This window comes from Micropterus salmoides, unplaced genomic scaffold, assembly GCF_014851395.1.
Source record: "Micropterus salmoides isolate LMB-PRFRI ecotype aquatic unplaced genomic scaffold, ASM1485139v1 Ms_hic_scaffold_20, whole genome shotgun sequence".
NCBI classification, from domain to species: Eukaryota; Metazoa; Chordata; class Actinopteri; order Centrarchiformes; family Centrarchidae; genus Micropterus; species Micropterus salmoides.
In genome coordinates, this window is record NW_024041151.1 from 9,861,296 (window position 1) to 9,874,766 (window position 13,471).

At 39.4% G+C, this 13,471-nt stretch overlaps 1 protein-coding gene across 4 annotated transcripts in view; it reads right to left on the minus strand.

Annotated features, from left to right (window-relative positions):
• Positions 1-13,471, minus strand: part of LOC119914249 (fibrinogen C domain containing 1) — a 273,866-nt gene that overhangs the window by 100,682 nt on the left and 159,713 nt on the right. The window contains exon 1 of one of the 4 annotated variants that reach the window (XM_038733413.1): positions 10,352-10,421. The exons of the other annotated variants lie outside the window; for them this stretch is intronic. Within the exon in view, the coding sequence (XP_038589341.1) occupies positions 10,352-10,420 (69 nt within the window). The 5' untranslated portion in view covers position 10,421. Of the gene's footprint in view, positions 1-10,351; positions 10,422-13,471 lie in introns of those variants that run through there. 4 annotated transcript variants of the gene reach the window in all.

Consider the following 13,471-nt stretch of genomic DNA (forward strand, 5'->3'; position numbering starts at 1 on the left):
TAGAAATCTATGTCTGTTCTGCCTAAAACATTGCAGCTGTCTGTGCTTGCAGTACACAGAAGAGCTACAGAGCTACCATTACTAAATAAACACAGAACACCCCACAGTGATGTGGCTCAACAAACTTACAAGTCAGCTACACAGTAAAGTAAATTGGAATAAATTTGCATGTTAATAACCCACTAATAAAAATTGGTGCGCTTTCTATGATGCTGCACAAGTTGCCAGGTTTCCATGTGTACCAATACATATATCGACACGAAGGTATACTCCCGCTCCATTGCAGGCAGGCCAAGGGATTAAAAAACATACACGCACACTTAAATATGAAGACATTCACACAGAACAAAGGTTGTGTGTTACAGCTGCAACCCACTCAGATCCCTGACCGTCTTCCCATTAGACTGAGCAGCACGTATCACAGCTTTAGTTTGTTCATCCCTCTGCCTGCTAATGCTCACATTGGGGTTCTTTGCTGCCTGTGCACACAAACACACACGCACACACCCACGGTGACATGCCAATATCTGTGGGGCTTCTTGTTGGCAGTGGTCCCGATGCGGGCATGACTGCTTGGCAGTGTTTGTCTAGTCCTAATCTGACTCCACAAGTTCCACCAGCGGAGAGGATTTACACTTAATAGAATATTTGGGCTTTTTATTGGTTGGACCTTACACGCAGAATCCTATCTGATGAGTCACGTCTTAGAAGACAGAAAGGGCTCAGACTTATCCTGGGTGTGACCGAATGTGTACGTGTGCTCTTTTTGAATGAGTGTATCTACGTGTTTGCATGAGCGCATGTGAAGTCTTCAAGGCAAGCATCCCGGCACTTTCTAAGAATATTTGGATTGTTTGATTGTGTTGTTCTTGGAATGTATTTGCTCACTTTGCTGAATACCTTTATGTGAATGTTCACGTGTGTGCGTGTGTTTGTGTGTGTGTGTGTGTGTGTGTGTGTGTGTGCGTGTGTGTGTGTGACAGGGACTTATGCAAGGTGTGTTTAAACCTACTGCTCACTGAGCCGATGAAGTGGAAGAGGCTTTGCATATATTCACTGGTGGGCTTACTGATCATTTAACAGGACTTGCAGGCTGCTAAATGACGTGACTGAAACTGACAGAATGATGGAAAAAGGAGTGAACAGGGGCAACAGGAAGAAGAATAAGAAGCACAAGGCCATTGTATCATATTTTGAAGGCATGCACAGTTCATCAGTGTTACATTTAAGAGATTATCTTGTTAAGTGTATGTCGCCTGTACACATTCCTATGCTTTCTCAAAGCCACTACGATAGAGAGGGGTTAACAGTGAATGAATGAATGGATGGATGAATGGATAGAGACAATGTGACATTCTGATGAGGATTTCCCACCTGCCATTAGAAAATAAGAAGCCATTGAGATAAATGATGGAACATCTTTAAATTCACTGGGTGCTTTATCTTACCCTGACACTGTAACAAGATTACTCACACAGACACCTGAACCCATGAGTACAAATATTTAGATGGAAATATAAAAAGTACCCAACAGTAAGTTCGTGGATAACTAAGGACTACATAGCAAGCAAGATGTGGCTGTTTGAAAGTGAGTGCTAATGTTAATGTTCCTTGAATCTGACAATTAAAAATCTTTTTTTGTGGACTCTGGTACATTATTCATAAACTAATGAACTACTATATAATGACCTAATAAATTCTAAATTAATGATGCATTCCCAATAAAAATTCAGTACTTGTAAGCTGAGTCGCATGATGTGCTACAACACTAGAGGGGACACAAAAATAGTAGCTAATGTGAACTGTATGTGATCAAGAAATAATAATTTGTTATTGGTCATGTGCTATTTAGCAGCTGGGTTCATTTAGGAGGTATGCGGATTCACAGATATTTAGAAACTGTATCTAGAAACTCGTTAGATACTGGATCATTAACATAACGCTGTTCTCTAGTAACTTGTCATTACCTTCAATATAGTTTTTAATTCAGAATTATCCAAGCTTCTTATGTGTTATTTATTAATTAACATTTCATCCCTGTTGTGTTTCATGCTTGATAATTAGTCAAGATTTTAACCATTTAGCCAAAATTTTGTAAACCATACTATGTTGCTAAAGAGCATGACTGAGACTGTTTAAATAGTGGAGGACGGGTGGGTGATTGTTTCAACACTGAAATTCCAGCTTTATGACCCGATCTCATACTAGTGGCCACCATTAACATATCTCTCATTTACCCATGATCACAATATTTCCCTAACCATTACCAAAAGAAAAAGGAACAACCGTTACCTACGAATATAATTTGCAGTAGAAATAGTTTGAAAACAATTCAGCATTTAACTGGCAAAGCAGACATGTAGGACCACGCAGTTTAGACATATTTATATTGCAACCTTCACCACCTGCTTCATTAAACAAAATGGATTTCAAAAAACAGTGGCCAACAGAAGCTTGTTGCATGGACTGCTGAATATGATGAGAAAGGTATTTACTTTGTCAGCGTCTATATTCTGTTTTGCAGACCACAGCAATTTGGGTCTGGATTTTGTAGAGGACACACTGCCATTGTGGATGTGATGGGCAGTATAGCAGCTTCCACAGACTTCAAAGGGACTATTCCCTGCACAGCTGATGGCCAATGACAGTGCTGGACACTCTGTTGGATTACTTGGCCACTGGCACATAAATAATGGTTATACAGGAGGGACACTGCTATGATTTGGTAACAAAGAATTTTGTATTTGGTATGAAGTAAGTGAAGTAATATGAGGCATCCTATAATGGCAGATCCACCGGCCTATTTTCCATGCCTTCTGTCCAAATTATATTTATATTTACTTTTCAGTTGTTTTTTGGCTAAAAAGTGTGAATAACTAGGGAAGAGTTGTCCATGAGTGTTTTAATGAGGCCATTTTGTCAGTTTCTACATTCAGAGAATTTCTCCTCCTTTACTGATTGGTTACATCTGCTGTAGGAGCTATTTCTGAGCTGGAAACAAAATATTCTTTCATGGATTTTATCAAGACTGCCCTCTGGCCAAAAGAAAGCAAATAAACACATCTAAACATGCCACAATTAGAACAGTCAGTAAAGAACCCTTCATTGGAGAGATATGCATTAAGTGAGGTGATGCTTACTGTTGGTGTTTTGTATACAGGATACTATGTGTACATTTACATTTATTCATTTAGCTGACGCTTTTATCCAAAGCGACTTACAATTGCTATACATGTCAGAGGTTGCACGCCTCTGGAGCAATTAGGGGTTAAGTGTCTTGCTCAGGGACACAATGGTGGATGGGTCACAAAGGGGGATAGGGGACCGGGTCTCTCACACCAAAGGCATTATCCATTGCACCATCACCACCCCTTATGTTGTTATGTGTATGTTGAATAAGTAAAAATCGAAGAACACAGGAAGTGGCGCTGTATTTGTATAATGACCTCAGCTCCATTGGCAGAAGAAGCTCAAGGAAAAAGGTTTGCTCACATTTTAGCATACCTAAATATGAATTTGAATGTCTTCTGTGTGTAGATGTTTCCTGAAGTACAATAGAACTGGTGTACATTCACAAAACACAATCAACTGCATCAGCTAAAATGGACGCATGCAAACACTGAGAGAAATGCTCTTCACCTTCAAAATAAGACAGCATGCAGAGAAAGAAGAGGGAGGAGAGGCCTGCGGGAGACCAGGGAGATGAGTTCAATCCTAAGAGACAAATCACCCGCTCTACCCTCCACTGCTTGTCCTTGGAGCTCACACTGCAATCGGCCACACACGGAGTGAGTCTGTCACCCACTGTCCCTGAGGCGCACGCACACACTGGAATGCAAAAACATATCACCGCAGGCGCTATTATAAAGCACACAATCACTGTGAGGTCAGAATGGCTGCTTTGTGAGCATGAAGTGAAACGGCACGATTGAAAGAGGGCTTTCAATTCTGCATGGGTGTTATGGCTTATATTGTTACCGCTCTTCTCTCAGGACAGAGATGATCTGAAACTGCTCTTGCTTATGCTCCCTTATCTGTTAATGTTCATATCTTAGAGCCTAAATATGGCAGGGATCCAAATTTGTAAAAAGCTCTGCCATTCCACCATCTACATATTTTGAGTAATTGTTACAACTTAATATTCATTTTTTTTAACTGCTTTTCCCCATTTAATTGTCATGCCATCCCACGTGAACCACTTGAATATGAAGGGTCTATCTTTGAATTTGTCCCCCAGTTTTTCTTACTCTTTTTTTACTCATTTTTTGTTGAGTTTGTCCCAGTCTTCACAAAGAGCTTGGCCTAAGTTAGAAACTGTTTCTGGTGTGGGCTTGAGACATTGAATTTGATATTGGGTTATACAAATACACTTGACTGGTCTTGACTTGAAATTAAACTTTCATGTGCAATATGCAGGCCAAGTAAGGAGGGTTTATGTATGGCTGTAGAAAATGCCATAAGAGTCAGACACATCAGCACTCATACATACACATCCAGCAGAAATGTATTCTAATGGGGGGTTTATGAATGCAAAAGCAGCACTTCTGTGACAGTAAAAATATTCTTATTGCACTGCGAGGGTCCTTAAGAACAGAACGGCCACCTTGCTGATACTGCTTTAACACACACAGACAGGGAGCTATCTGTGTTAAAGGAACACACTCATTCTTACATGAAATAGCAAGGTAATTGCTATAATGATGATGATGATGATGCTTTATCTTTGTCAGGAATAATCAAAATGATTCTCATCAAGGATGCCTCACATTTTAACATCACAGGCTTACATCTCTTTCTACCTCCTTTCCAGTCCCCACTTACATTTCTCTTTTTGAAATTGCAGGCCACTTACAGTCCTGATTGCAGTTACAAGCACAGTTTAATTTCACCGGCACAATCACGCAAGCACAAGATCCACACATACCTAGACACACAGACACGTTCACATTCACACATCTTTATACGCCCCCCCCCCCCCCCACCACCACCACACACACACACACACACACACACACACAGACATGCCATTAAAAGACAAGATGGATCTCTGCCCCACAGCCTTGCTATTTTAATAGCCGTGCGATAAGAAGGCAGACACTTCCTTTAACTGGCAGAAATGAAGAGCCGCCTCCCCTTAATGTATACATTTGCATACATTGGCATGTGCAAACCATACAGGAGCTCATAAATAATACATGCATGTTATGGATACTGGTGTCTACACTTCATGATTCAGCTACCTTGCGGAATGACTTATGGTTGTAGCTCAAGTAGCGCATCAGGATGTCTGTGTGTGTCTGTGTGTCTATCTGTCTGTGTCTTTGTGTCCATCTCTCTATGTTTATGTCTGTGTGTGTGTTTGTGAGCAGGGTATGCCCTACATCTTCACAGTTTGACCTTGGCAAAGAGATCAGATTTGATGCTGATAGTGTATGACAAATGTGGTGTTTGCTCATTTAATCAAATTGTTTGCGGATATGTGTGTATGCGTGTTTAAGTTTGTGTGAGTGTTTTACTTCATTTACGTGTATTAGTGTATTAGTGTGTGTGTGTGTTCACATGTGAGCCACACACTAAATTATGTGGTGGTTGGTGCTGTCAGGTGGTAAGTGCTGCGTGTTCTCTCTCCCTGGGGGTCATGCTGGACTGGATATGGTCTTCTAAAGTCATGGATTTCTATATGAACTCTGCTTTCCTTTCATACACCCAAGTTGTGTTGTCACAAACAAACAAAACAGTTCCCTTAAACTTTTAAGTACAATACTTGTCTGTGCTGATAAAGCTGGATTATGAAATAGAAAGACCAAATTTTGACTCCCCTACTTACTTAAGGTTTTGTTCGTTAAGGTCATTTGGAAGCCATTTTCTAAACCTGATAATGCTTTAAAGAGAATGTGAGAGCATTGTTTCTGACTAGAGTCTAGTCAGAAACAGTTAAAAAGGTACCCAACATGCCAACAGTGTAGTGTTGCTACTGGTAGTGGCACTACTCGTAAATACAAAAGCAATTTTCTCAGAAGGGCCTTTACAATATTGCTAAATTTCTGTGCAAAATAACCCAACAGAAGCAATGGTCAATGAGTGCAATACATACTGTAGCATGGGGGTATGAAAGGGCCTCTTGATACTGAGTGTGGGGGTTTTATCACTGGCTTTTGGAGAGGTAGAATCAGCAACAGGGAAGTGTTTGTGAAATTGTGTAACTTTTAACTGTTCAGTGTGAGTACATGTTTAGTTTAGAAGTGATAAAAAGAAGAGACAAATGTAATAAGCAACAATTCGTACATAGTCCAGAAAATAACTTAAATATTTAAATAACTTAAATAGTATAGTAATGCCCTAGCAGTTAGTCAAACCAAATAAAAATAAACATTCTGGACTAGACACACTGCAATAAGTAAGTACAAGTCACAAGTCCACAAGTCACCTTAGTGGAAACTAAGAGTACGTTCACACTGCAGCCCTTAATGCTCATTTCCCATTTTTTCCCAGATCCAATTTTTTTGTTTGACAGTTCACATTATTGTTTAAATGTGGCCCATATCAGATTGCAGTGTGAACTTTCCACGGCCTAAAAGTGACCCGCATGCGGAAGAATAACACGACGTCACACGCAACACGCTGTGGTACAGAAGTAAACAAGGAGCACAGAGGTTTTCACAGGAGACTCCTGTTTTTCATTGTCCTCGCACAGCTCACATTTCTCCCGAATTATGAGAGGTGCTCACAACTTTCTGTTCTTATCATTACGGTTTCTGGCACTGTATTGCAAATGTCACACAACTCACTACTCACTCTCTCTCTCCATTATGTCGGCACGGACACAAGTAGCATGCTCGTAACTCAGAAGAGAACATGTAGTCCGGTGGATTTTAGATGTAAGAAGGGGAATTTATGAGCAGATGACAGCAAGGTAGAAAAAAAAGAGACCCACATGTTTATAATGACTTTTTGTAGAGCTTTTTCACTCCGCCTACAGGAAAACTGTGCAGCTGCTCTGATGTCAAAGTCACATCAATTCCGACCTGAGTGTCCAGACTGATGTCACATTTAAAAAGATCCGATCTGAAAGTGGCCCAAATCCAAACTGGAAAAGATCAGATTCCATATGACTTGGCCTGTTCGCACTGTTATAAAAATAACAAATATGAGCAAATATTAGCAAAACAATCGGATTTGGGCATGACACACATACAAGATACATGACTGATGCAAATAATAACCTAGCGCAATAATTTACTTTAACGCTATTGTCCAAATAAAAAACGAACTGTGACAGCTTTAGCTGGTGAAATACAAGAGTAGGAGAGAAAGATGTAAAATGGAGATACACTTTATTCTGAAACACTAAGATCTTAAGTGAACACACTGAATCCTCGGGACTCAGGAGCTGGCAAATATGAGAGCAGAAGCAGCGGCTTGCTCTCTGGCTGTATGTAAAAGGAACTGCCACAACTGTCATTTTTTCCGTGAATGCAGTACGGCAATGTCAAAGAAAATGTAATCCAAATGAACACTCTGAGGAATGCAAGGACAAAGTAGAGTGACTGCACAGACACAGTTGGGTGTGGTAAGCTGGTCCTAAACACACTCTGGCTCTGGTAAGTAACGGACAAGCTACTTGCTATGTTTACCCAAATGGAACTACGTGTATATAATAACTCAAACTAACGCAAAGCAACAGTTTGTGATGATGTAAACATTTTTATATGATCCCATTCTGAAAATGTGGAAACTTTAAAAGGAATACACACACAAGAACTTAATTAATACAGTCCTCTGCTGACAATTGCTCTGGAGTTACAAGATTAAACCACTTCATTAGTGTCTCAAGAGACAAGAGACAAGAAATGAGAAAGGAAGAGCTTGGGGAGAGAGAAATGGGGAGACAGAAAGAGTAAGAGCTTGCTTTGTTAGTGTTCGAAAGAGACACTTTCAAGGCAGTAATTATGACGCAGAAAGAATGTAATTATTTTCCAAGAATGCCAGAGGGCTCCAAGTGACTCCTAATAGTGATGGGTGACAATCTAATAGACCACAGATGTAAGTAGTGCATGGGACTTAATTGGTGTTTAAACGTAAGTAGCTTGTCTGAACACATCCAGGCTCTTTCCTAAACCTGTCAGCAGTGCCTCCATCCTGTGATCCTGCCTGTTACGATGTGACAAATTTGATCAGAGAAAAGCAATGTCATTGTGCATCTCACACACTCTGTCAGCTTGCAGTAATAAGCCCAAGGTATCGTGAGTGTTTTAAAAACTGGTTAAGCTGCCACGTTTCACACTTCCCCAGGGAGCCTCAAACCAAATCCACAGTTAGAAGGAGAGGTTCAATCTGAACAAAGATTGCCACAGGTGACTTGAGAATGTTTTGTTGTTTGTATCTACACTCTGAAAATAAGCAAGTAAGAATGACTAAGTTGTTGACAAGAAAACAGTAAGTATTTTTATTTCATATTGTTTGGGTAAATAAAATGAATTAACAGTAATTTTGAAAGATTTTGCCATTTCTCCTTTACAGGATGGTAAACAGTGTGAAGAGGTATCTCACTCCCAATGACTTTTCTCACATAGGCCAAAGTGACAGAATAAATGATCCACTATAATGGATAAACCACTTTGCACCTTGTTGCTGCTTTTCCCAGGTTACTAGTGCGAACAGGGCTTTATGGGAAATGAAGCATTCTCTATATAAGTCCTGTGGGAGAACTGTAGTGATGAGTTAAAAACGTCTGGGCTCCTAATGGAAGGCTTGGTTGTGAGAACAAACCACAAAAGTTTTATTTATTTATTTTTTTTCACAAGCCTCTGTCAGCTCACATTTGTGCACTCTCCTCTCACAGTCATTTCCTTGCTACTCAGCCAAAAAGTCAATTCAAGAAGCTTAGTATTCTGACTGAAATCATAAATCCATTTCATTCGTTTCCAGATTTTCATTTTGTAAGATCTATTGTTGAAAAAAAAAGGGCTATTGAAAGCTCAATACACATAGGATGCCATGACATTTAGAGTCAGCTACTGTACCAAGTGATAGCTGGTTGCATCAGCTCTCTAAGAGTGCAGCTCATGTGACAGATGCGACAAGCAAGTGGAACTTTATTCTAATAAACGGTGTAGGGGATTACCTCAGATACTCTGATCAGCCCATGGCCCATGACCCAGCTCACAGCCAACTTCTAATTGTGACATGGCACATATGGCAGATAATTATTCTGAATAATCTGTTGCCGTGGTGATGGCTGACCCTGATGGCCACCATCTTCATGTAACGGGTCTGTGGTTGGAGGCAGTTTTGCCTCTTTGCCCTCTTAAAATGCTACGGATTAGAGATGTACATTATCAGTTTAATCTCTTCTTTAACCCCTTCAATCAGCTTTGCAGCCCCTGACGGCCATTCTGCTGAGCTGCATATGGCCAAAGACAGATGTATGTTTTTCCTGCTCATGTATTTTATGAAGGCCTAATATAAACATAAGATTTCATTCTCTCAGTGGAGCTGTCCCATCTCAGTAATCCAATTCAATCCTCATCTCCCCTTAGAGCCCCCTTTGGTGTCTCTAAGTGTATGCCATTGATATAAATACACCAGGCTACTATAGAGCTCTTATTTGCTCTGTCTCCCCCCTCCAACAGTCATCTTCTCCAAAACGGATAAACAAGCCTTTCACTCTTGAGATGTATAAAATAGAAAACAAAATTCACTGGTGAGGTATCCCTCCAGATCCCCCCTGAGCTGTGTGAGCATGAAATATGAAATTGCTCTGAGTCATAATTGAGTGGCAACGGGCAAGATAATTTGTTTTGAGTTAAGACTGAAAGTGACTCAAATCAGTAACAACAGTCAAAAATGCATTACAAAATACATTAGGTGCAAATTATGGTTTTAAAATGGCAATCATTATTTTTTGTTTGTTTTCTTAAAGATGCCACATTTTAAGTCAAGTCAAAGTTTTAAGTTGATTATGACAAAGATGACATACACACTTAATAAAACAAATTATATTAGCAGTAGTACCAACACACAAGATGTGAATGTTACAATACCACGGAGCAGTTGTCTTTATGTTCATCAGTTTAGTTTACTGATCATTTTGCAGAGGACGGACTGGCATCAAAAAGCATCCTGGGAATTTGCTGTCAAGCTGCCCCAATTTGATACACCAAATTCCAACTGACACAACGGGTTTGTCACAGGCAAATACATATGTGATGTAGTATGCAACATACTTGTCATTCTATTTCTTGTAATGCAACAATAAACAACTTGAATGAGGTAATCCAACTTGATCATATGAATGATATATTGTGCTCTAATTTACTTCACAGTCACACAATAACATTCAATAGTGCACCTCTAATTGGATCTGTGCTGGTTCCTGCTCCCTCCTCCTCCATCCGTTCCCTTTCTTGTTCAGAGCCATGTTCACCTGTAGAGTAAGTATTTAACAAATCATTTGTATTGCTGGACTGGCTATCAAATATCATTAGCTTTATAGGTAATAATGTGAAAAAGAACTGATGAGTAATCTAGAAGAAAATTATTACATTTATTTTACCCATTTACAGTAGAAGTTGATGACCATTTTTTACACACTTTAGAGATATTTAGCATTCACTTTTGTGCACTGTGTCTGACTGTTTAAGCCTTGGAAATGGTCTAACCTGTCGCGTTAGTCTAGTGTTGAAACCCCAAGATTAAAGAAACATGTTGTTCTTCATTAGTCTTTTTTGGCTAGTCCATAGCACATAGCATGTCAAGTAGCATGACAAAATGCATGCTCACTACTTTTCTTTGATAGTTCTGCCTCTTCGACACTTTCCTCATCATCACCTGCAGACTTAAATAAATCTGTTATCTTGGCACATTTTGTGACGTCAGCCAGCAAAGCCTTTTTCTTTTTTTGGCACCGCAAGCCGTGGGTTTTGTATTTCTATCCATCCAAGTGCTACATGATTGTGTAGTGATGCAAACTCTCCGAGTGCTAAATACCTTCCGTTTAAGTTGTGATGGCTACCTCCTGTTACGGGTGGTAACAGCTGCGTTGGTGCAGCTAAGATGACCTACTGAATATCTGTATATAGGCTATATAAAGCTGTGGTTGGGGGAAAAGGCCATCTCTTGCAAAACAGGCCCACTGGGAAAATTCCCGAACTTCCCGATGGACAGTATGGTGTCTGGTGGGAATATAAGCCACCACCATCTCCATGACTCCTGACCCATCCTGCTACAGGCTGACAGCAGCTGTCATACCCCACATACTGGAAAACCACAGCACACAGCAAACACATCACAGCCATCTAAAATCTAAAATTCATTATCATCATTTTCTTTGCCCGGCTGGCTGATGACAGACAGTGCGTTGACCCTGAGGTGAACAATGCCAAAACAAAGGTCACTAGACTAAGATCCCTCCTCTTTCCTAGCCCCCCCCCCAACTGTCATTCCAAAGATGTCACTGTCCCTTCATCATTCTCTCCTACGTCCACTCCCCTTGACCACCCTGCCACACAGTGCTAAAGAGTTTCTCTCTTCATCTTCAACACATTTGTAATAAATCAATGTGAGCTGAGGGGCTGTAGAAATACTGTGAGTCTGATTGATTTCTTATGTTAGCACATTATAGACGCTTGTGAGGAGGCTGCCAGATTCCATTCCCCAAGTGAGATTGGCTGAGAGAGAAAGAGAGCATACGTTTAACATGCAGGGAAGATTAAAGAAAGACACTGTATGAACCAAAACCAAGATTTGTCACTGATTATGTGACTGTCTAGTCACAAATTCAGTGTTGAAAAAAATAAAAGGAGGCTAACTCAGACAGCTCTGTTTGTATTTTTACTTTTTAGATGGTTCTCCAAGCCCTGCTTCTCTGGTTATCAGACTTTTTTTTCTATTACGTTCTCTCACACTCTCCCACTCTCATCCCCATCTCTTGCAAACTCCATCTATTAGTCATTGCATCTGTAAGGAAGATTTGACTTAAGGTGGCAGACAAATAGCAGAGACTGCTGTGCTGACAGGCTCTGTATGGGCTTTTACAATACCAGAATAACTTATATTGGAACGACAAGTACCTGATTATCAGACAACATAGCCAGACCATTTCCATTTAAGATTTCCAATGGAGAGTAAAGAGTGAGATAGCGTATCATATCGAAAGGAAACTTTACTTTTTAAAGTTGTTCTCAGTGTGCATCCACAAGATTTTACATAATATCTCACCAACCAAAAAAGGTTCCAAAAACACAAAAATGCACAGATGAAGGAAGACTATGACAGCATGTTGTAACAGCATGAATGATTATTAGCAATAAATGGGAATTCCTATTGACAAAACATGCTATGATTCAATAATCTTCCTATGATTGAGGTGAAACTGTATATGATGATATCCATACAATAGAATGCTACAATTATCACAGTATTGTGATTTAATATATACAGCTGTCATGCTACTACCAACCTTTTCTCCCCTTAAGTGCCTGGAACAAAACTGGGTAATACTAAAATCACTTATCCTCCAAACCTGTTTATAATGTCCATTTTTCATGCTTATTTATACTCTACTGTATATTGAACGTCTAATATTTCATTTCAGTCTTTGGATCCAATTACAAAAATAACTGCAATCAAATACAACAACATAACTAAGGTTTTAACAAATTCTACAGAGGTTAAAAACACCCCTCTTACACAATCTCAAAAAAGCATCAACATTTCAAGCCTGACATCTATTTACACTATTACTGCCCAGTTATTACATTGTATTGAACATAATGTCAGTAAAGAAAATTATTCACTAACCACCATCCTGTATTGCATTCTCATTTGCACTTCATGTTCAGTTTAAATTAGCAAATGTTAGCAAGCTAACACACTCAACTTAGACGATGAATATAGTTAACAGTATAGGCTACCCAAAAAACATCAGCATTTTAGCACTGTCATTGTGAAAATGTGAGCATGCTAGCATGCTAATGTTAGAAGTACAGACTGCCTAGCGTGGATGTAGACTTTACAATAAATTTAACAGAACAGTTATTATTGTTCATCACTTCATTGTATATGATATACATTATTAGGGAGATTATAAAAAGTACTAGCTTCATTCGAGGTTTCTGAATTTTAAAGGGAAGTTTTTCCTTGCATTTGTTGCCAAGTGCTTGCTCATGGTGGGAATTGTTGGGTCTCTGTTAATAATTTCACAAAGAGTACGGTCTAGACCTGCCGTATATGAAAAGTGCAATGAGATAACTTTTGTTGTGAATTGGCGGTATATAAATAAAATTGAAATGAATTGAATTGAAGCAGTCTTTAGCAGTAAAGAGGTAAATAATATCCATTAAGTTAAATAACTTCCTGTATATTTACCTTATGCCTTTTGTACAATTGAAATTGCTGTCTTACTTTCAATATGTAGCTTTCTACTGCCTTTGCTTTTCTATAATTTACTACATTACTGAAGAGTACTACA